This window comes from Rattus norvegicus, chromosome 4, assembly GCF_036323735.1.
Source record: "Rattus norvegicus strain BN/NHsdMcwi chromosome 4, GRCr8, whole genome shotgun sequence".
NCBI lineage: Eukaryota > Metazoa > Chordata > Mammalia > Rodentia > Muridae > Rattus > Rattus norvegicus.
The window spans coordinates 68,258,090-68,283,013 of NC_086022.1; the positions used below are offsets into that span (position 1 = coordinate 68,258,090).

The following is a 24,924-nucleotide window of genomic DNA, read 5'->3' on the forward strand; positions in this document are numbered from 1 at the left end:
AAAAGAACACTGGGCTGAGACTCAGGAGACCTGGTTTCTAATTAGAAGCTTGGGTAAGTCACATAACCTTTTTGCCTCAAATTAAATCTTATAATTTGTCAAATGAGAATCCAAATAATTTTCTGTTACACTAAAAATGTTGAATAAATATAATTTTTCTTTGAAAAAATCACCTATTACTAGTATTTTAATCTCAAGTTTAAAATTAATTACATTTAAAAAAATTTTTTTTGTCTTAGAAAAGAGAGGGGTAATTAATTTGTTTTCCCTGAGCATATTCTAGATTGTAACAGATAACATAGGAAATTTTAAGAAACATTTTGAGAATTGTCTTTGTGACAGTTGAGAGAAAGCACTCTAGTGCCCTCAGATGGACCATGGTCGTTTTGACTAGATTGGATTAATTGTAAGAATATCCCTTGGTGTAAATTATCTTTGTGAGCACATAGTTTAGTTATGAATATCTGGCTGTGATTCCAGAAAGATTTAGGAATGCACAACTAGTGTGAATTAAACAAAATTGATGTGGGTTGGAACACTAGCACCTCCGGAGTGATAGGGATCAAGCTCCAGGCTTTGCATATGCTAGGGGAGCTCTGAACCACTAAACTATATACCCTTAGGCCTAGGACCTGGACCTAGATTACATCTTAAAGTTTGAAGTTTAGAAGGTTGTTCTAAGGGTACCATGCTTTTAAAAATTGTTTTTATGGGAGCACAAACCACTTCTGAATGGTTAAAATGAACCAGGAATGATAGTGTATCTTCAACTGTGCCTTGGAAACCAACCTGTAGACCCAGAGTGTAGATCATAGAAATAAAATTGTATGGTATCATCCATGTTGGTAGGTAGCTTTGAGCAGACAAGTTTCCTACAGCTGGGGATGTATCTTAGTGGTGGAGCGCTTTCCTAGCATGTGCAATGACCTGAAAAATCCAATCTTTAGTACCACAACCCTTCATCCTAACTTCTCTGAGTGACAAAAGGCACCCTAATGGCTCTATATCCTATTAGGAATGTCGGCCAATGTTCCTGGAATAGTATAGATCATTATTCTTGTGTGTGGGGCTCTCCTCTGATCCTACCTAGCATTTGGCTGTGGAGACAAAGAGCATCAGGAGTGTCCCACACACAGCTACATAGTTAATTTGAGGCTACCCTTGGCAGCATGAGACACCATATCAAAAGCCAAATCAACAAAACACCAAAAACATACATAAAAATTTTTAGATAATTTTAGCTATTTGGAATAGTAATATTACTTAGCTATAGGATACTTCCTCAGTTAATAATACAGGATGCTAATCTTAACTGCTAACCAGTTATGTAGTGTATGATAACAAAAGGTTGAAAGAATAGTCATTTTAGGTAATAACCTTGGAAAATACAGTTCAGAAAGTAATTTACCCATTCCTAATACAATTTTAGAAATATATAACTGATACATCTACATCTGGTTAGAACACTACTACAAAATTATTGAATCAAAGATTTCAAGTAGTGTTTTTTTCTCCCCTGTGGGTCTATCTTCATTGTAAAATCACCTTTATTGTAACTTGTGTTTCTTCACTTGCCATCAACACACATATTCACTTAATTTTCTTCTTATCTTAATGAATTATACCTTTGGTTAGTTGTAAGCAATTCTTTTATTATACTTGGCTCATTTCATTTTAAGCAAAAGAGGTATGTATAGCCTTTAATGTACAAGCATACATTTTAAAAAATATTATAATGAGATATTTCTTAGTCTAGAGCATGTACATATAAGGCCAAATAGTTTTCATGTGTAATCATTTGATTTTTGTCAGTGTTCAGGCATCTCCAAAACATTGAAAAACTCTTGTTAGCACTTGAATAGTGAACCAGTTAAAGTTTCCCCCTCATTTTGTATTTGAATTCTAAATAATATTTCTATCTACAGAGCAGCCCAGAAAACAATAAAAATCTCACCTCATAGAACCCTGTTATCTTGGAATTTCTGCAGTTGTTTAGCACTCCTCAAGTAAGCCTTTGTTTTTTAGACTATTTCAGGTAAAAAAAAAAAAAAAAAAAGAAACAGAAGACAAATTATTTTTTGTGTATGTGTAAGCACTGTAAGTGGCAAGTATGTTTTTAGTTAAAGTAGGATGTCAGCTAAAGATAAAATGTGTTCAGAATAGGTACTTCAAAAGCAAGTAGATCTTAGGGTCATGCTCAGGTTCATTGAATCAGGTTCAGTACCGTGCTTCTTACAGTGAGACTTAAAGTTGCTAAGGGTTCAGATGAGCAGTGGGCTGAGCACTTACATAGGCAGATGGCTTAACTACTAAATGAAGGTTGGTGAGTGTGGTAAGACTAGAAAAAAATGAGATAGTTGCTTCTTTTTTTTTTTTTTTTTTTGGGGGTTCTTTTTTTCGGAGAGATGGTTGCTTCTTAATGAGCTTCCAGCTGGGCATGGTGACCCACACTTGTAATCCCATTGAGAGGCTTAAGCAGGAATATCTAGAATTCCAGACTGGGCTACAGAGTTAAGAGCCTGTCTCAAACAAAAAATGAAATTGCAAACATGGAAGGATTACTTTTGTAATCCTAGCATTCTACCATTTGGGAGGCTGAAGCAGGAAGATGATGAGTTTTGAGGTCAGCATAGGTTTTAAAGGAAAAAAAAAAGATTTGTGAAGCAGTTCAGAGCTGCTACTTTTGAGGAAATATAAACAGGACTATCCACCCTAATCAGTCTTTGAAGAAATTGTATACTAAGAAGACGAAAGAAGTTGGATCATCTTATTGGAAAAAAAATGAGGGAGTGAAACAGGGTAAGTTTCTGAGAATAATCTTAACAGCTTTAGCACCTAGAGAAAAACCAATCTGTTCCTTTTTGGGTATGTGTGAGTGTGGGTCTATGCATGCAGGTATGTATATGTTAGAGGTAAATGAACAGTTTCTGGTATTGTCCCACTGACCAGTGGCCTGGGATCTGTGTCTGTCTATGCAGGCTAGCATTACAAGTGTGTACCACTGTAAATAACTTTTTTTTCCACATGGGTTCTAGGGATCAAACTTGGGTACAAGCAAAGCATTTTAGCAATGAAGTTAATTGCTCCAGCTGTTTGTTTTATGCTTGTCTTGGAACTCCTGACTCAAGCAATTCCTAACCTTAGCTTCCCAAGTTGCTGGGACCATAGGCATGCACCATTGTTCTACTCCTGTTCTTTTGGGTTTAAATGATCATTTACTAGCAGCTGCTTAGGTAGAAATGGAAAGGCAAGACTAAAATATAAAATAGATTTATCAATTTTGTACGCTTATTGAGGACATAGAGGAAAGTAGTTTTTAAAGAATTAAAATTTATGAGGCTGTAGAGATGGCTCAGTGGTTAAGAGCACTGTCTGCTCTTCCAGAGGACCTGAGTTTAATTCCCAACAACTGCATGGTGGCTCATGAACATCTGTTATTGGATCCGATGCCCTCTTCTGGTGTGTCTGAAGACAGCTACAGTGTATTCATATATAAAGTTTATATCATGTTTTTGTTTTAGCTGAATAACTTAACAGAAAGTAATTTCAATTGAATGTCATATCTTGTTTCTTAACATTAGCCAGAGAAAGAACTTATTTTTTTTGTAGAAAACACTTTATTGACCCATATGTTTTAATTTAGTTGTGAACCATGTACAACTGATGTTTGACCTATTTGACTCAACGTGAAAAGAATTTAACCAGCTGCCCTTGCTGACTCTTTTTATCCTGTCTCAAGAATATGGTAAATTGTTTGTTTTTATTTTCTTGAGACCTCAGATTTCTGTAGGCCTCAGTTTTATATTTTAAGAGTTAAAGTATCCAAAGCTTTGCTTTTCAGTTAGGCAAGGTGGATATTTATGGAAGATACATACCGTACCAGCTTTTGTGTTGTATTCTGTTCTGCTGTTTATATATTATGCCCTTTGCAGTTAGTGCTTGAAGATGTTTCAAATAAAGGTTTAGTAGCTTTTATAAATTTATTTTTAGAAATATCCCAGGATGACCTTCAACTTCTGATCTTCTTGACTTGGGAATGCTAGAATTATAGGATGGGCTATCTCATCTAATTTGATGTTTACTTGGTATTAAACTGAGGGTTTCATGCATGCTGGACAAAACACTCTATGAATAAACACTCATTTGGCCAGATATAATGTCTCTAGATGTAATTCTGCCTAGGGAGTGGCTGAGGCAGGAGAGTTTCAGTGTTTGAGACCAGCTGGGCTATAGAATGAGATTGTTTCAAACTCTAAACCTCACACCTCCCAAATAGGAAAATGTTTGTTGGCTACTGTTCTGTGTCACAGTGTGTCACAGACTAGCAACAGCTGCATTCCTGTACTCAGTTAAATGCTGATTCTTGAGATGTATGCCAACAATTAGATTTAAGAAAGTCTTGTGGATTCCTTCCTTCCTTCCTTCCTTCCTTCCTTCCTTCCTTCCTTCCTTCCTTCCTTCCTTCCTTTTTTTTTTCTCTCGGAGCTGGGGACCGAACCCAGGGCCTTGCGCCTTCCTTCCTTTTTAAAACATTTTTATTTTTAGTATAGAGTAGAGTTTATTTAGGGCATGGGGAGGGAGGTTGTGGGGGTAGGAGGGGAGAGGGAGGGAGGGGAGGAGAGGAGAGGAGTGGAGGCATTTAGGAGAGACAGGTTATGTGTACTTGAAGAGAGGGGGAAGAGGGTAAAGGAACAGGAGCAAGAGGAGAAGAGAGCAAGAGCCTTTGTTTACTTGAGATGTTGTTTTAGTTTTTTTGAGTGATACTGGACCTTCTTAAGTAAACTAGGCTGTCCTGGAGCTGAGAGCCAGCTCTTCTGTCCTGAGTGCTGACATTAAAAGCATTCGGACCTTGCTTGGCTCTCAGTTTTGATGCATACTGACATTTCAAGAAGCCCCGTTGTAGATAAATGTTTCCCACCCTTACTTTTGCTTGTTTGTTTGTTTGTTTCCTAGTATTACTTTTTTTGATTTTTTTCCAGACAGGGCTGTCCTGAAATTTGCCCTGTAGACCAAATTGGCCTTGAACTCCAAAGATCCACCTTTTTCTGCTTCCTGAGTACTGGGGATTAAAGGCATGCACCACCATTACCAAAAATACTTAATATTTTTTGTCAACTAACTTTCTAAATATGTTTTGTCTGTGTATGCACACAGGTTTTTGGTGGGGTGTTGCTGAGTATTGGACCCATGGTCTTCTACAAAACTAGGCAAGCACTGTACTACCTGTGCTATATTCCAGCACTTGGTATTTTATAAGGTTTCAGTATATATACCAAGCTGGCCTTTATCATCCTCTGTAGCTCTAGGCAGACTTTGAAATTGTGGTCCTGCTTCTTCAAGGAGTTGGCATTACAGCTTGTGCTTAAATTAATTTTAAAAAGACACTTGTACTGCCATAAAAATAAATACAAATAGGACATGTTATAATGATACAACTAATAGAACTAGACTCCTTTACTTTCCTTCCTTCCTTCCTTCCTTCCTTCCTTCCTTCCTTCCTTCCTTCCTTCCCTCTCTCTCTCTCTCTCTCTCTCTCTCTCTCTCTCTCTTTCTCTCTTTCTTTCTTTCTTTCTTTCTTGGCGAGACAGGATGTCACAATATAACCCTTGCTAGCCTGGAACTCTGAATGTAGGACAGGCTGGCCTCTACAGAGATTGTCAATTGCTGGGAATCAAGGGGGTACACCACCATGCCCAGCTTAGACCCTTGTCACTTAAAATTCCATATGCTTAAAGTTAGAGTTTGTCAGGTCAATATTAAAAAGATAATATTGCCAAGAAGAAACTTCTTTCCTGAGTTACTGTTTCTTACAGTGTAGTAAGTATTTTGTTCATGAAATTGAATGATACCCCAAATCATCTTGTGTCAATTCCATGTTTTAGAAAAATATTGTTGTAGGTTTCCATATAAGATGTAAAGTTACTTGCCAGTTTCTATATCCAGTGTGTATCCATTCCTATGAATAGAAATGACTAATTAGAAACAACAAAACTTGTGAAATAGAGAGTTCTTGGTCATTTCTTGGGAGATCATCTAGACCTGCAGAATGAAATTAGTTTCTCTTGGTTTCTCATTTTTCCTTTGTTTTGGTTCATGAGAGCTACTAGTTCTTCAGGTTGTCAAAAACACAGTGACAATGTGAAATGAGAATGCAGCAGTAGAAACCCTGAGGAGAAACATGATTGTGATTTATGGAATAGAGAGGGATATATTTGCTAGGGAAGAGGTGTTTTATATTAGACTGTAAATAGTATGGGAAGTTGTATCACAATTTAATTTGTAGTATTAGAGGGAGTAGTGACTACAGTGGTGTTTTGTCTTTTTTTTTTTTTAAGTTTATTTGTATACGTGTGCCTACTTGTTTGTATGTGCACCATGAGTATAGTGCCAGAAGAAGGCAGAAAGAGGCCCATGGAAGTGAAGTCACAGGCAGTGGATGACCAGCCTAATGTAGATGTCAAGAATCAAGTCTAAGTCCTCTGTAGGAGCATCCAAGTTCTTGTAACTGTTGAGCTATCTTTCCATTCCCCCCACAGTAGTATTTTAATTGATTGTTGGTTGACATACTTTAGGGCGTAATTAATTGATAGCAGTTGAATTTCAACTACTTTTGGTATCCCCCAATTCTCATTCATATTCATTCATCCCCCCCCCCCCCCCAATGGGGTCTCTCTATATAGTTCTGACTGCCCTGGAAATCCCTAAATAGATGATGCTTGACTCATTCCCAAAGACCTGCCTGCCTCTACTTCCCAAGTTCTTATTTTTCTTAGAAATTTGGTGTGTATTTGCTTTATTTCTTTGTCTTGTCTGTTTTACCGAAGCTGGCCTTGTTTTTAGGTCATCTCCTGCCTCTGCCTTCTGAGTGCTTGGATCACAGTATGAGCTACCAATAATCCCAGAGAGACAAAAAAACCTAATGTGTAAATATTTACAAAATAACACCTGTAAGTGACACATTCTTTTTAGTACTGATAGTTATCTCATTTTGAAAACAAAACACCTATATGAATGAACAAGTAGTACCTTGTATATTTTGCTCATATTTTAAAGTGAATGGTGGAGTCCCCAGAGGTAGCTCTAGTGAATGTGATCTGTGTTCAGTACTACAATTTCTCTGCTGTGCTGTTTTGTAGCTTTAAGGCTTACATATCCTTCCTAATGTGTGCTTTTTCGTTTTATCTTGTCCTTAGGTTTCACTTGTTTTTTAGTACTCTCCTTTTTTTCTTTGTTGATTTTTTGTTTGAGGATGTTTTCCTTGATGTTTATAGTTATTTTGAACAGTTGGGGACTTGCTTGTTTTAGGAGACAGGGTCTTACTATGCTTGAAACAGCCTCAGGAATGCTTGGATTAGAGGTGAGCCCTACCACACACACCTCTTTGGGAGTCTTTTTTTTTTTTTTTTTTTTTTTTTTTTGGTTCTTTTTTTTTTTCCGGAGCTGGGGACCGAACCCAGGGCCTTGTGCTTCCTAGGTAAGCGCTCTACCACTGAGCTAAATCCCCAGCCCCATGGGAGTCTTTTTAATGAATAATCAGCTAATGTATCATCTTTGGTTCTTTTCACCTATTTCTTAATATGGCCTTTAATGAGGATGAGGTGCTTGCTGCACATCTGTAATTCCAGCAGTTGAGAAGCTGAGGCAGAAAAATCATAAGTTTTAGCTAACTTAGTCTACATAGTGAGATACCCCATCTCAAAAGAAAAAAACAATTAAAAGAATGAGGAAAAAAAACCATGGCTTCTATTGCTTCTAATTTTGTATGTAGAAAAAAACTCTGGATAAAAGGCACCAAATAACCAGAGTACAAGTGTTACTGTATCAGAATTGAACTGCAATTCTGTGTCACAATAAAGGTAAGCAGGCTAATTTTTGACATGCATGTTAAATTCTGCATAACCTTATTAAATATTTTGAGTCAAGGTCTCATTCTATAGCTCTCTTCAGTCTGGTCTAGAACTCACTATGTAGTACCACTGGCTTCAAGCTTACTGGCAGTCCTGCCTTTGTCTCCCAGATTCTGAGGCTGCAGGCATGAGGCACCCTACCTAGTTTTGTATTAACTTACTTTTCCAATTCTAAGGCAATACTTTAGGTTCTTGTAATGTCTCTCTTTAAGTCTGAGAAGTATGCTGATGAAAAAACTCCTGAAGTAGTTGTCCACAAAAAATGAAATGGCACAAATTTTTGCTAGACCCTTTGCTTTGGGTAATGAGAGAAGACAAGGTTGGAGCATAGCTTTGGGATGTAGTTTCTGTTTTTATATTTTCATCATTGCTATTCTGTTAGCATCTTACAGTTGCCTTTTCTCCAGCTTAATTTTTTTAATATAATTTTGTTACATAAGTGATTTAGATTTTAAAAGTTTGTAAAATATCAATAGTATTTGATTATATCCAATAGCACTGACATTACTAGCTAGGTGTGGTGGTACATGCTTGTAATTCCAATACTGGAGAAGTGAGGCAGGAGGATTGTGAGTTCGAGAGTAAGCCAGGGTTGCATAGTTAAACTGTGTTTCTAACCCCATCTCCCCAAACCCCTTATTTACCTTGTAAGTTTTTTTCTATATAATAACCATTGTTCTTTTTAAGCTTGTCAAGAGGATTATACTAGTATGGACTTATACTACTAGCTATTAGTGATTAGTAAAGTATAGGACTATATTAACCAAAGGACTATGAAGAAATAGCCTTTTCTAAACTATGTAGTAGTCTTATGTTTACATTTCCTGAAGAGAGAGAAAGCTCCTACTACTATTCAGTGTGACTTTATTCATTCAGAAAGAAACATCTTACAGAAGTACAAATATATTAAGTTATATTAAGTAGTTTCAAAGCATCTTTGATTATATTAAAATATCATTTTATAAAATATACTTTAAATTGCTTACATATACAGTAGGTCAAACTGTATACACTTATTTAGGTAGCATGAAGAAAAAAAATGAGTATTTTAAAAAGTAACTACAAAAATTGGGCATGGTGATACATACCTGTAATTCCAACATTTGGCAGGTGAAAACAGGAAGAGCAGAAGTTCTGAATTATCCTTGTCTGCATGAGTTTTAGGCTATTCTGGTCTACATAAGACTGTTTCCAAAAAAACCCAAAAATAAAGTAATTACGGCTGGAAGGATGGCTCAGTGGTTAAGAGCATTTGCTGTTCTTGTAGAGGACCCTAGTTCAGTTTCCAGCACTCACAGGACATCTCACAACTGTCTATAACTCCAGTTCCAGGGCATTCTCTGCCTTCTTTTCACCTAGAGCACCAGGCACAAGTGTGATATACATACATACATACATACTACATGCATGCAGACGAAACTCATACACATAAAAGCAAAAGTAATTATAAGCTATATACCTATAATATCAGCATTTAGAGAGAGGCAGAAGGATCAGGAGCTGCAGTTTGAGGCACTTAGCCAACTTCTGTCTCAAGCAAAAACTAGTTGCCAAAAAGATATATATATATATATATATATATATGTATATATATATATATATATATATATTAGATGAATGTTGAAAAACAAAACAAAGAAAGATAGGTGAGATGGGTAAGGTGCAAGGAGAATTATAAGAATGATCAGATTGACTCTAGTATAGTTGTCCCCTTGGCTCATGTGAAAACATAGGTTTAATTTTGCACTTCTTAAATTATCTCTTGCCCTTCAGTAGACTAGAAACTGTCCATAGGTTTTTACGTAATTCCTACAATTATGTGGAAGTGGAATTTATATTGGAAGGCAGGGTAATAATGCTCCCTCTGTATTTGGGGGATTCAAGAGAGGTTAGGTGAAGAAGCTGCTACTGGTTTTTGTTCTTTTCTTTTCCAGCTCTAGCTTTACTGTCACTGCAGGGGTGTGGGTCTTATTCAGAGGGAAGGGACCTTCTGTGTCCCCCAGGTCAACTGAGATGTCCTAGAAATATCTACAGATGGTGGTGGTGGACATTTTGTCTGTCCACTAGAAAATGTGGGAGAGCTTCCCTGTCCCCGCCTCTGCCTTCATTTATAGACAAGGATACATCTGTTGCTTTGTATGTTGATGCATTTTCTGCTCACTCTTTGTTTTCCTGGTCGAGCTCTGAGCTAAATCTGTACAAAGAAATATTGACTGCTTTTATAAGTTGCTTGCCATTAATGCCTGATGATATATATAGTAAGATAGGATTCTGCCTACCATTAAATATGTCAAGTATACAAACTTTAAGGTTTTTTGAAATTATAATACTAAACTCAGTTCACTTTTGCTAACTTCACAGTTGTTGATCACATAGCATGGTCATCCACTCACAGCTTAAAAAAATACAGGGAGCATCGGAGAGAATGGGTAAAGTAAAATTTTGATGTTCTTAAAATAGCACCTAAATTTATGAAAGTTGATTTGGTTTATTGTTTGTAAGGGAGGGAGAGGGTGGGAAATATTGAGGGGGAGAGGGCGGGTTTTGGGAAAAAAAGCATGCACTGTGTACAATGTCAGATACCACTTAGGCCAAGGTTTTATGTGCTACTAATACAATTTATATTAGGTAGTAGGATCATCATTTCATATTGGGTATTGCAATGGGGTTCTTTTTCCTTCACAGCAAATTGAAGGGAATTTTGATAGCACTATTGAGTGCTATCCTGGTTTTAGAGAAGTCGAGTCCATATCCCAGAGGGAAACTGGTGTCTCAGTGCCACCTTAGGTTCAGTTACTAGAGTCATGTAGTATGCATTTCAGGGGTTTGTATGCTTTTTACACAAGTGTTCTCAACTGTTAGAATTTTTGACACCCAAGAAGGGATTGAACAAAAGAAGGCAATGAAGTTGTAATTCTGAAGATAGTTGTTTGGTGGACATGATTAATAGAACTTTTTGTGTTTCTATTCAAATGAAAAACTTGTGGCCACCCAAAATTCTAAGCCAGATTCCTCATTAGACCTGGTGGTGCAGGCCTGTGTATAATCTCAGCACTTGAGTAGAGCAGGAACATCAGAATCATAGTCATTTTTTTATGATGAGTTCAAGGGCAACTTGAGCTACACGAGGCCCTGTCTCAAACATAAAAATGGTGGGCTAGAGAGATTACTCAGAGGTAAGAGCACTGTGTACTCTTCCAGAGGTCCTGAGTTCAGTTCCTAGCAACCACATGGTGACTCTCATGTAGGTGTATATGTAGATAGAGCACTCAAAGCTAAATAAATCTTTAAAAAATTATTTAATAAGTAAGTAAATGATGGTCTAATTCCTTATTCAAAAACTTTGCCATTGTCATTATATATAAAACTTAATTTTTGTGGAGGTTGTAGGGCAGAGAGACCTGCTTTTATAGATTAAGATAATTTGTTTTTGACTGAATTTGATCTAATTGCTGCCTCACTTAAAAACTGAATAAATTCATTTATACACAATAAATATGGATTGAAGAAAAAATTTAAGACACCAAATGTCACCCTCCAAGAATTGTATCTTTGGCTCTAATTTGTGTATTTCCAGATGTACTCAGCCATGTACCAAAGCTGACTATAGTTTACTTACTGTTTCCCCAGACCTTCAAGCCTTTGTAAATTTTGACAAAGATACTATTCTGGTATGGAATGCTCATCTTTCCTCTAAGTCTTGTGTGTAGTGTTCAAAGTTTGGCTTCTACTTACTTAATGAAGCCTTTCCCAGTTTTTCCAACCTTTTGCTGGTAGTTCAAAATATCCCTTTGGCACTTGGATTATACTATTTTGTATTATTGTTATTTATATGTTCTATTTTTCTAATGAATATGCGTCTCCTTAGGAGCAGAATATTGTTTTTAAGTTTTGTTACTTCGTTTTGTAGCATAGAGGATAGAGTCACTAGTAGATTTTATTCTATGATTTAAGATAATTTATCATTGATTGACAGGGCAATTTCCCCCCATTATTAGTTTTTAAACATAGGAAAATTTATTAGGGTAATTAACTCAGATTTTTTTGTATGATTCAGTGATTCAGTGACCAGGAAACACTCATATAAAGCACGTTGAATTGATAAAATCCTATATTATAAGGATATTTTTTTCAAAGTCCCTGCCTATTTCTAGCCTCTTTTTTTCAGTCTCCATTTAACAGTTCTATTTATCTTGTTTTTTTGTTTGTTTGTTTTGTTTTGTTTTTTATTAGAAAAACATGGTTTGGGCCAGATATTGTGACGGAAATAAAAATTATAAGCATTTCTGTTTCAAAGTGTGGTTAAATTATGCTTATGTCCTAAACCCAAACTTATTCAAACGCTGAATGATTTTGTAATTTTATAACAAAATTATTTTAAAATATTAAGTATAAAGTCTCCCTAAGTAGAACTTGAAGTATCAATAGACAGAATTCACTTGCAAGTACCTCATTGTTTTATCTTGTACTGCCAGTTTTATTATTTCATTAGAAAGATTTTTATAATGGCTAATAGCTGAAAGCTATATTTGATATTTTTGCTATAGTTATCACATGTTTATAGAATACTTATTTGCAGTGAGGTAGTTTAGGTGATTTTTTTTTTTTTTTGCACTTATAGAAATAGATTCCGTCATTATTTTAAAGCTCACCAAGGCTATTATATATTTGTAATTCTTCATGCTTTATCTGATAGTATCTTCAGGGCATGTATACCTTATTATATTTAAAGTGATTTCTTAAGCATTGATGTTTGATTATTAAAACTTCTATAAATATTAGCTTTATTTTAAGACCTCATTTAAACATAATCCTTATACCTATGAGCCATGTTTTGTAATTGATTGAACTGACACTGCTGCTTCATTATCAAAAAGCTTAGATAATCTGTAGCAGGATAAGTCTGAGATTTGTAAGTACTCCCTACCCCCTAGAAATATATCACTTTTAAAGTTTTTAACATAATTACATTTAAAAGTCTTCTACAGTAAAAAAAAACTTTGTGTACTTTTTGCTTTCTGGTGTGAGCTTATGTAGTTCTGATATGAGCTTGAGGCACTCATGGAGTCTTCATTGAAACATATTTTAAAGAAATATTTCTCACCATCTTAAGGGCCACTTGAGCTCCAGTCTTGGACCTTTGTTATCTCCATTCATAATTTTCTCTGGTCTTATATTTGTTAAGTCAGTATTGTTCAAAAGCAAAAACAAAAGCAAAAAAAACAAAAAACAAAAAACCCAAAAAATTCCACAGACAAAACAAAAAAAAAAAACGAACACTCTGATTTTGTTCACTTTTGTTTTTATATACAAGAATCTTTACAGTCAACATGTACTTCTAGGTGCTGTATTGAAATTGCTGGCAGAGTCTATTCTATACAAACTGAACAATCTGGCCCCTTGTTTTATTTGTAAAGGTTCAATGTATCTATGCCTGCCTACTTCAATCTGCAAGGGAGTTTCAGAAAGGCCCCGCATTCGCCGAGCCGTGAGTTATCACTAACTTTTCAGATGTGTTAATGAATGTGGAACAGAAGCAGTTGTGTTTAAAAGGAAATAAAAGGCCATCAAAGTAACCTATATTATAGTAGCAGGCTTGAACACTAAATGGATTATTCCAAATTGTGTCACAAATAACCTACTAGAGACTAGCCTCAGAAAACCTATTGTTGAACTGCTCTGAAGCTGTGATTTTAGCAATATTATCTTTCTTAAAAATGTATGTGTCCTAGTTGCAAATTAGAATGTTCTTTAAATCTTCTTAATCAAGTTAAAACAATCTGAACAAAATCTTACCCCACAGTGTTTAGTTGAATTAAGTTAAACTCTACAATGTAAGACCACATGAAAGGGGTAAAGTTGGAATTTTGTTTGTTATTCATGTGTGAAAATATAGAATTTAACTTAAAAATTACTTCCTAGTTGACATGTTTGGAGTGCTCTAGGTATCATGTGAACTGCAGAAGTTTTTACAGTCTCTTTTGGTTTGTTTCAGCCGTTTTTGCTTCAGTAATTCATCAGTAGGTTTTCCTTTAACAGTGATATCAATTTAAGGCTAAACTACATTTTTTTAGGGCATATCATTCTGCATAGAGGAAACGACCCTGTGAGTTTTTCTTTTATTCAGAAGTTCTAAGCAAAAAATTTGTAACTAACATTTGTATTTTGTTACTCTAGTTAGTTACCTTTCCTTTTCTTTAAACTTTTGAGTAAGAGCTGTATTAGATAAGCAGGCTGGTTGCTTCTGTTGCTTAGGAGTTGTGTGGGTTGTTTTCTTCTCTTTTCTTTTCTTTTCCTTTTTTTTTTCTTTTTCTTTTTCTTTTTCTTCTTTTTCTTTTTTTTTTTTTTTTTTTTTTTTGTAGTGTGAGCACAAAATGTATTTTATTTTGCCTGGTTTGTCAATATACTACAGACCACATAAAACTTGGAAGTATGGAATCTTTGGCGGTATTAAAGTTAACATTTCATTTAGGCAATGTGCCTTTGTTTGACTGGTGTGTAAGTCCTTCTTCCAGGTTTGTACGCTCTTAAACACCTTATTCTACCCTCTAACTCCTCCCAGCAGCAAAAGGGAGACACTTCAGCTGGAACAAAGTAGTGGAAGAAATGGCGTCTGGGGTTCAGTGGGGATTCGCAGTGTGTATGCAATGTTTGCAAGATTACTTTTATGTTTTTCAATTAATGTAAATAATTACAAAATAAATTAGTGCTTACTGTCAAGAAGAGACCATTGTATACCAGTAGAAACTCTTGGTGGGTCTTCTGCAAGTTGCTTAACCTCTTGGGGCCTCATTTTTCTGATCTGCAATGTGAAGGGAGTTGGACTTGATAACCTATAAAGTCCATTCCTGCTCTAAAATCTTATGCTTTTCTGAAGTACTTTTATTTAACAGAATGCTTTGCTTTCCCACTTTGACTTTTATTTGAATTACATTTGCAGTACATAGACTGCAACTGCATGTTGTCTAAAATAGTTTTTCTATAGGGTGGTACATAAAAAACTAATCCCTCCTGGGTTGATTTATAAGTGTGTGCATATAGATAGTCACACACCAAAAGCTAGTAATAACTAGGACTTTCAAAAATAAGCACTGTCTAGTTATCTAACCTTGAATATTATTAACTTTTCTATATTACAGGAGATACTACTCGTCAACGAATCAAATTCAGTGATGATAGAGTATGCAAGAGCCATCTTCTCAACTGTTGCCCCCATGATGTCCTTTCTGGAACAGTACGTGGTTATTTATTGTTTTATTACTAGTGTGCCAGAAAAATGAAGTTATTGGTAAAGCCTTTTCTGTCTGTAGGCTGACGGACAGAAGACAGTGAATCAACCAATACACAAGATTATTGTTTGTACATGACTAAAGATGGGCGATTTTATAGCATTTTGGGCCTTTTATCCATATGAAATAGTAGTTGGGGCTCTGTGTCAGGTGCTTTTTCTTATTTCCTCTTCTCTTCTGGAGAGGGATGAAGGAAATATTTTGCTAGGGGCATGTTCTCACAGGGTCACTGTCCCTCATCTTTTATTTTTAAATGGCATAGAGGATATGAGCCTTTAACTTTTAAATTTGATTGAAATTATGAGTAACTTCCCTTCACAGATACACTTGTTGATGGGGAATTGTTAGGGGATAAATCTTGACCCTGATTTTATTTCTCATTTGCCAGAAATATCTGGAATGAAGAAAAGATTTCCAGATTACTTTTCGTAAGCAGTGAGTACCCTTAATCACAGATGCCCAAATGAGTGTTTTTTGTTTTTTGTTTTTTTTTTTAAGTGAAATTAAAGATATCTCCCAAACATAAAAGTATCAAGACATATGCAACAGGAAGCATCTTTATCATTTTTAGTAGAAATCACAGTTGAAACTATAAGCGTCTTAAGCCGAGTGTGGTGGCCTAAATGTGGAATTGTGGCCCTTTACCAGCCTGAAGACAGAGTCAGAAGTTTGAGCCACCTTGACATACATATTGAGACCTGGTCTCAAATCAAAGCCTGAAGAGTTCTAAGTGTAATACAATGGAGGTTTTTTGTTTTTTGTTTTTTTTAAATGTAGTTTGTGTTTATTTTGTTGCTAATCCTGACTGCAGGGATTATAGGCAAGTTCCAGTGTGCATAGCTTTAGATGTTTTCTACTGTACCAATCCATTTATAATCTATAAATTTTTCATTTGTAGACTACTTTGGTATTTTTCCACATTTAAATCATTTGCTTGCTTATACTATGTGTAGGATTGCATTTTATCTGTGCACTGTGTGTCTACCTAGTACTGGGGAGGCCAAAAAGAGGGTATTGGATTCTCTGGGATTGGAGTTCTAGACAGTTGTGAACTGCCATGTGTGTGCTAGGAGTCAAACTAAGGTCCGATGAAAGAGCAGCCAGTACTCTTAATGCTGGACCATCTCTCTAGCCCCAGAGATTTTTCATTAGGTGTTATAAAAATAATTAAATTTTTTATTTTTGTAATTTTTATTTTCTATATTGGTGTATGTATTTGGGGCATGTGTGCACATGTGGACGGTAAGAGAAAGTCTCGGGTGTCTTGCGCAGAAACACCCTCCAGCCCACTCACCTGGCCTGGAGCTTACTGATAATGACAAACTGGCTGGCCAGTGAGTCCCAGGAATCCTTATGCTTCCCCCCCCCCCCCCCCCCCCCCCCGGAGCTGGGGACCGAACCCAGGGCCTTGCGCTTCCTAGGCAAGCGCTCTACCGCTGAGCTAAATCCCCAACCTAATCCTTATGCTTTTATGTCCTCTGCCTTGATAATAACATATCTGGCACTTTACATGGGCGCTGAGTGTGTAGGTTAGTTTATGTCAGTTTGACACAAGTTAAGGTCAGGGAAGAAGAGAAAGCCTCTATTGAGGAAAAAAGCCTTCATAAGTCCTGGGTTCTATACAGAAGCAGTCTGAGCAGACTAGTAAACAATACCCTTCCATGGCCTCTATTCAGTCCCTGCCTCCAGGTTCCTGCTCTGCTTAAGTCCCTGTCCTGACTTTGTTCAGTGATAAATAATGATGTAGACGCATAAGCCAAATAAAAATAAACCCTTTCCTCCCTGTTTTAGTTAGGGTTTTACTGCTGTGAACAAACACCTTGACCAAGGCAAATCTTATAAGGACAACATTTAATTGGGGCTGGCTTACAGATTCAGAGGTTCAGTCCAGTATCATCAAGGCAGGAGCATGGCAACATCTAGGCAGGCATGGTGCAGGAGGAGTAGAGTTCTACATCTTCATCTGAAGGCTGCTAATGGAAGACTCACTTCCAGGGAGTTAGGGTGAAGTCTTATAACCTACATCTACAATCACACACACCTATTCCAACAAAATCACAGCTTCTAATAGTGCCACTCTCTGGGCTGATCAAATACAAACCATGACACTCCCAAGTTACTTTTGGTCATCAAGCAGTAGTAACCTAAGACACTGGGGTTCATTTTCAGGTCTTTATGCTGGTAAAGGAAGTACTTTACAAACTGAATTATCTCCATAGCTACCAAAATGACTTTATTTAGTAGATAAATTCCCTTTTGATAAACTTAGAAATAAAAGCAACAAAATGACAGAATCTATTGTTGCTTATTTTTCTGTCATTGAGACAGGATACCATGTAACATTGCCTATCTTTGAGTTATAGAACGATGGGTGACCTTGAACTTCAGATATTGTATCCTACCATACCTTTTAAACATTTTTATATCAGATATATTTTATACGAGTGTTTTACCTACACATATGTATGTTTGTGCACTACCATGTGTTAGTCTGGTGCCAATGGAGTCAGAAAATGGTGTTGAATCCCTTGGAATTGGAGTTACAGGTAAGCCACGTGTAGTTGTTAGGAACAAGTGCTCTTTAACCACTCAAGAAGTGTATACACACACACACTCTCTCTCTCTCTCTCTCTCTCTCTCTCTCTCTCTCTTTCTCTCTCTCTCTCACACACACACACACACACACACACACACACTTTTAAACATTCTTGAACAACCCTTAAGCCTGAATTTTAAAAAAAAATTAGCAATTGTATATGCTTGCATGATATATATGTTTTATGTTATTGCATATGTATAGAGATCAGAGGACAACTTAAAGGAGTCAGTATTTTCTTAGATTTCAGATGTTTGTGGGCTGTTTTTCATGTGGGTGCTGGGAATCTATTTTGGGTATTTCGGAGGAGAAGCCTGTTCTCTTAAGCACTAAGTCTTGCCTTGCCTTGGTTTGCCTTGCCTTGCCTTGCCTTCTGTTCTCTTCTACTATTCTTTAGTTTTTTGGGAAACAGAATCTTGTGTATTCATCCCAACCTGATCTTAATCTTGGCCTTGTATTGGAGGATGGCTTTGAACTTGTGATCATTTAGTCTTTCTCCCTAACAAGCATGGTAACACAGCTGTTTTTTTGTGGTGCTGGAGATAACAGGGTGTTGCTGATAACTGGGTATTAGACAAATTTAAAAACTTAAGATGGTTTCTGTTCTATTGCTGTGAAGAGGCAACCGTGATCAAGGTAACTCCTATAAAGGAAAAGGGCTTGTTTATAATTTCAGAAGGTTAATCATCATGGCAAGGAGACAGGCCAGAACGTTTGGTGCTCGAGTGGTTGCTGAGAGCTTCATGTACATTCTATTCCACAGGCAGAGACATAGACTGAGAGGTGGCCTGCCTTCTGGCTTTTGAAACCTAGCCTACTCCCACTGCCCTTCAAACCTTAGGTGTCCATATCAACTTTAGCAATGGTATAGTAGCCTCATTGGGTTGGGAGTTGGGGTTTGTGGAAGGGGAGAACTATAGCAGGTCAAAACTCCCAGCTAGCTGATCAGTAATTATTACATAAGGACCAAGAATTAGCCTCTCACTTAACCTTGAACCCGTATAGCATTTTAAGAGATTGTTTGAGTTTATTCAATAACACTCTTAAAAGTCTAAAGAAACTACTGTGTTCTTGGAGGCTCTTGATTGAAAAGGGAGGATAGAGTTATGAATGTACCATTTAATTGTAGAGCAAATCAAACACATGCTAATAAAAACTTGAAGTAATTCTTTCATATATACCTACAGTTGATTATCCACAAACATCCAAATACTTTGAGGTTTTTTCATTGTTCAGATATTTTTAAAAATACAGTGAAACAAGAACGAGTTGATAAAATCCTTTATTTGGGAAGGGGGTGAGAGGTAGGGAAGATGTTCTCATATAGACCAGCCTGGTCTTAAATTGACCTTGATCCACCTGCCTCTGTTTAAGTGTTGAGATTATAGTTATCTACCACCACCTCCATCCAGCCCTCTAAAAAGTGATAAATTCTACTCATTATAGAAAGTTGGGTTTGTGGGGATGGGTATTAAATCTAGGCTCTTTTCTAAGCATGCAGGGACAGAGTCCTATACTGAGCTGCATGCCTAATCGTCTTTGCATTATTTTTATTTTGAGAAAAGGTCTCACTGGCCCATGCTGTCCTTGAACTTATTCTGTTGCCCAGACAGGATTCATTCTTAAAATGCTTCAGTCCTTCTCAGAACAGCCGAGATGACTGGTCTGGCTAACCAAGTCCAACTGAGATAACTTTTAAGTGGTGACTTAGTGGTTAAGAGTTTTGGCTGTGCTTCTAGAGGATCTGGGTTCAATCTGTAGCATCCACATGGCAGCTCACAACACTCTTAATTCTAGTCCTAGGAGATCTAGCACCTTCTTCTGGCCTCTGGAGGCTCTGCATGCATTTGGTTTATAAGTAGGCACAGTGATCCCCCCACAAAAATTTCTTTCTTTTTAAAGTTGTTGTTGGTTTTTTTTAAAGATTTATTTATTTAATTTTTAAAGATTTGTTTTATTTTATTTATATGAGTACACTGTAGCTGTTTTCAGACACACCAGAAGAGATCTCATTACAGATGGTTGTGAGCCACCATGTGGTTGTTGGGATTTGAACTCAGGACCTCTGGAAAAGCAGTCAATGCTCTTAACCACTGAGCCATCTCACCAGCCTCACAAAATTTTTTTTAAAGAAAAATAACTTTAAAAATGTTTTGTTTGACCTATAAAGAATTATAGCCTCTTGAGTGGGTGTAGTAGCACACCCCCTATAATTCTTTTTAGTTCTTTTAATTAGATTTAAGTGTGTGGGCATTTGCATCTAAGTGCTTCAGATTCCCTGGAGTTGTAAATGATTGGTAGCCACTTGATGTTAATGCTGGTTTTGGAAGAACAGCAAATGCTTTTTTAACAATTGATCCATCACCCAATTCTTGTAATTTATTATTCCCAGAGGATTGCAAGTTTGGGGATAGCCTGGGCTATATACCAAATTCTAAGGCACCCAGGACTACAAGAGGACTGGGCTTCAATTTTTTTTTTTTTTAAATTCATTTTATGTCTATGAGTACACTGTAGCTATCTTCAGACACACTACAAGAGGGCCTCAAATCCCATTACAGGTGGTTGTGAGCCACCATGTAGTTGCTGGGAATAGAACTCAGGACCTCTGGAAGAATAACCAGTGCTCTTTTTTTTTTTTTTTTTTTTTTTTTTTAAGATTTATTCATTTATTATATAGAAGTACACTGTAGATGTCTTCAGATACACCAGAAGAGGGCATCAGATCTCTTTACAGATCGTTGTGAGCCACCATGTAGTTGCTGGAAATTGAACTCAGGACCTCTGGAAAAGTAGTCGGGTGCTCTTAACCTCTGAGCCATCTCTCCAGCCCACAACCAGTGCTCTTAACCGCTGAGCCATCTCACCAGCTCCGTGGGCTTCAATTTTTTTTCCTTTTGACCATTGTCTTAGTTAGGGTTTTTCTTCTGTGAACAGACACCGTGACCAGTGCAAGTCTTATAAAGGATGACTTTTAATTGATGGGCTTACAGGTTCAGTGGTTCAATCCATTATCATCAAGGTGGAACCATGGCAGCATCCAGACTGACCTGGTTTAAGAACCTTCATCTGAAGGCTGCTAGTGGAATACTGGCTCGCAGGCAGCTAGGATGAGGGTATTATAGCCCATACCCACAGTGACACACCCTTAATAGTGCTACTCTTAGTGGCAAGTGTATACAAACCATCAACAACCATATACTATAATGTCTTATAAAAAATTGTTATATAGGAAAAATATAGGTATATATGTGTAAATTTATTCAAATAATGTGTATGGTAAAACTTGTAATTAGATGGATTTTCATATTTTTATGTTTAATAATGTTGGAGTAATGAAACTACTTGAATAGGCACGTGTGGTATTTTTCCAGTCAAGATAATATTTGAGAGGGAAGATGAATGTTAGTTTTTTCAAGCTACCTTTGCATCTTTCAGGTCACGTAAAAAACTAAACCAGATACAATCTTTAAAAGGCTAAGATCTGTAAGGCAAGGTAGCACACACATCTTTAATTCCAGCACTTGGGAGGCAGAGGCAGGCAGATCTCTGTGGATTTAAGGTCACTGTAGGCTATAGGGTAAATTACGAGGCAGCCAGGGCTATGTAGAGCAACCCTGTTTCTAAATAAATAATATTTGAAAAATAAAATGCTAAGATATGAGCATGATGGTACTTCCTTGCCTGTACTGCTAGCACTTTGGAAGTTGAGACAAGAGGATTTTGAGTTTGAGGCCAATTTGAACTATATAGTGAGACTCTGTCTTGTAAACAAACAAAAGTAAATTGTGAAGGGATAGAAAAACAGGACTGCTGTTAGTGTTCCCTTTCACAGATAAGCTTTTTTTTTTTTTTTTTTAAACACGCTCATTTTTAACATTGGTAATTGCTATGTTAGCCTTGCTTAGGTGGATGCCCCCATACCCATGTATGGCGTGGGAAGAAGGGAAGGGAAGGTCTGGAAATAGGAGGGGAATAGAAGGAGAATTGGGGTTGGATGTGATCAAGATAAATTGCACATATGCATAAGATTGTCAAAGAATAAAAATAACCCTTAAGAAAAACTATAAAGTTAATTAGGAGTGTTAGGATTGACATTTGTAGGGAACAATATATTTTAAGCAGTAGTGGTGTAATTGAAATTCATACCCACCTCTTGTTATTTCAAAGCTCTGCTATTTCAAAGCTCTGCTTGTTGCATGCCATATTATAGTTTCGTTTTTAAGCTGAGTTTTGAAGCAGTCCTTAAATTTGGGTGATAAGTGATTTTACAAATACAACAAAGGAAGGGACTGAAGGTTCTGCAAGGGCAAGATATTTGTGGTTTAGAAAATAGTGTTGTCTAACAGTGGTAGGTGGAAGGCTGTGCATGCTAAACCTGCAGTGTGTTTTCTGAGATTTATCTCTATCACTGAGAGTCATCTACTTTTTTGATTACTTGGTATGATTGTACTTTACCTAGATTATCTTTTTTTTTTTTTTTTTTTCCCCCGGAGCTGAGGACCAAAGGATGCCCAGGAAAGTCAGGTTCCATGTGGGTACTGGGAGTCAAGCCTGAGCTCTTGCAAGAACAAGTGTTCTTAACTACTGAGCCAACTCTTCCAGCTCAGGAGTGGCCCAGGCTGGCCTTGAATTTAATTATGGGGAGGTTGTCTTCTTCAGCAAATCCTACTAGCTTGAGCAACCACACCTATCCACTGATGGTTGTGGTATTAATTCTGGGTTGTAGGAACATCTTTATATTCTCTTTCTACTTACTCTCTTTTTTTTCTTCTCAATCCATCCTACTGTGTTAATGTTCATGTTTCTTAATATATAAACCATTTCCCACAATCCTCTCTTAGAAAGTCATTTATGTCTCTCTTTGTTCTCCAAATAGGTTATAATTTATTCTTCTTTCAAAACATGAACTGAATGTATTGCCCACTAGTCTTTAGTGTGTGTAAATTGGCTTTATTTTTATGGAAACATACCTCATACATACTGGTATTTGATAAAAAATATCCTTTTATGAGTTGCTTTGAGAATATAAGCACTAGAAAGTTATGAGTCAAGAAAACATGTTCTTTGTTCTTCAACAGTTATTGAATGATAATACTACATGACAAGGAACTGAGCACAAGGAGTGGTGGCTCCTGATACAGGCCTAAGAAGTATAACAGTGATCAAAACTGTCTCCATTGAATTTACCAACTCAGTTTAGTCAGTATACATAAGTAACTACATTGTTATCTTCACAGTGTTTTCATAAACATCTTATTTGTTCCATATAACAATCTGGAAGTACTTGAGGAAAAAAAAGTAATTAAATGAGTTTTTCAGAATCAGGAGGTTAATAAGAGATAAGTGGACATTTTTCTTTTTTGGATTTGGTTCAATGCCCAGTATAAAGACAGGGTTTCTGTGTAGCCTTGACTGTTCTGGAACTCATTCTGTAGACCAGTTTGACTTTGAACTCAAATGTCTACCTGGTTTTGCTTCCAAAGTATTAGGATTAAAGGCATGTGCCACTGCCACCTGGCACTAGTGTACGTTTTGAGAAACAGCATTTTATTGTTTAAATTGTTTTTTTTTTTTTTTTAAAGATTTATTTATTTTATATATAAGTACACTGTAGCTGTCTCCAGACACACCAGACGAGGGCATCAGATCTCATTACAGATGGTTGTGAGCCACCATGTGGTTGCTGGGATTTGAACTCAGGACCTCTGGAAGAGCAGTCAGTGCTCTTAACCGCTGAGCCATCTCTCCAGCCCTAAATTGTTTTGATAATATTGTTGAGAGATTTTCATATAGTCGTCTTTAAGTTTATAAAAACCACAATATAATTTTTAGCCAATTCAATTTTGAGACAGGGACTAATTATTAGTCTTGACCTGGAACTCACTATGTAGACCAAGCTAACTTTGAACTCACTGGGATCTTCCTGCCTCTCCCTTCATAGTGATGGGATTAAAGATGTGTGCCACCATATCCCTCTCATGTATGGTATCTTATAATAGGATTCTTCTATATTTTATCCAGTGTTTATTATTAATATCAATAATTTATTTTGTTTTCAGTTTTGGTGTACAGTATCACAGTAAAATCCTCATGTTTCTGCATATCTGTAGTTATAATTGGATCTGTTACTGTTCGTAGTTTGAGTGGTGTGTGTGCGTGCGCGCGCGCATTCTTATGTGTGTACATAAATATTAATTAGTGTACTCTGAGTTAGAGGACATTCAGGGCTACACAGAAACCTTATCTCTAAAACCCAAAATCCCTTAGTCAGCACAGCAGCATGGAGGGTAGGCAGCTGTCCAGCGATTGTGCTGCCTCAAGCATAGCAAAAATATTAAGACTCTGTGCATCTTTCATGTGGGAACATAAATGGTCAAAAATGGGGAAGAAGCTGTGATTTTTAATATTTATTACTACAACAAACAAAAAAAATAAAATTATAAAGAAAGTTCAAATGTCCCATAGTAATGCACCTCCCATTCCACCTCCTATTTCCCGATAGCTTCACCTAGCTAGTACTTGCATTAAAGTTGTGTAGCCAGGCTGGATTTGAATTTCATGAGCACCATGGCTGACATACCACTAGCTTAGTATGTATTTCTAAAGCACACACATATAAGGAGCATATTTTATGTCTTTTTGCCATCTCTTTTCCACTTGTCAAGGATGTGTGAAAAAATTTAAATTTGTATTGTGTAAGCACTCTTTCTGAACCATTTGCTAAAGGAACGTTTTGTTAAATAACACTCCCTCTCCCCCCACCCCTGGCCCCCTCTTTACCCGACAAGACAGTTCTTTGTAGCGCTGGCTTTCTTGGAACTCTAGAGACAGGCTGACCTCAAACTCAGAGTCCACTTCTCTCTGCCTCCCAAATGATACAATTAAGTGAATGTGCCACCACACCCAGCAAGAGAGAGTGTAATTTTTAGAGCCTGTGTTAGCCTGTAGCACTGGCTGACCTTCACTTTCCTGTTTCTGTCTTCCTAATACTAAATTTACAGGCTTGGATTACTAGGCACATTGGAAGGGACATGAGTTTTGGTCTTTTAAAATTTATTATTTCTAAATTTTTATTTCATATATACATATATACATACATACAGATACATACATATACACACACATATAC

At 36.7% G+C, this 24,924-nt stretch overlaps 1 protein-coding gene across 12 annotated transcripts in view; it reads left to right on the plus strand.

Annotated features, from left to right (window-relative positions):
* Luc7l2 (LUC7-like 2 pre-mRNA splicing factor) overlaps window positions 1-24,924 on the plus strand; it is a 63,427-nt gene that overhangs the window by 6,655 nt on the left and 31,848 nt on the right. For 4 of the 12 annotated variants that reach the window (XM_063286004.1, XM_006236316.5, XM_063286003.1 and 1 more), the window contains 2 exons: window positions 13,325-13,395; window positions 15,047-15,141. In XM_063286004.1, coding sequence (XP_063142074.1) covers window positions 13,325-13,395; window positions 15,047-15,141 — 166 coding nt within the window. Of the gene's footprint in view, window positions 1-92; window positions 10,337-11,543; window positions 15,142-15,584; window positions 15,632-24,924 lie in introns of those variants that run through there. The other 8 variants (XM_006236321.4, NM_001107853.1, XM_006236322.5 and 5 more) reach the window with 6 other exon arrangements.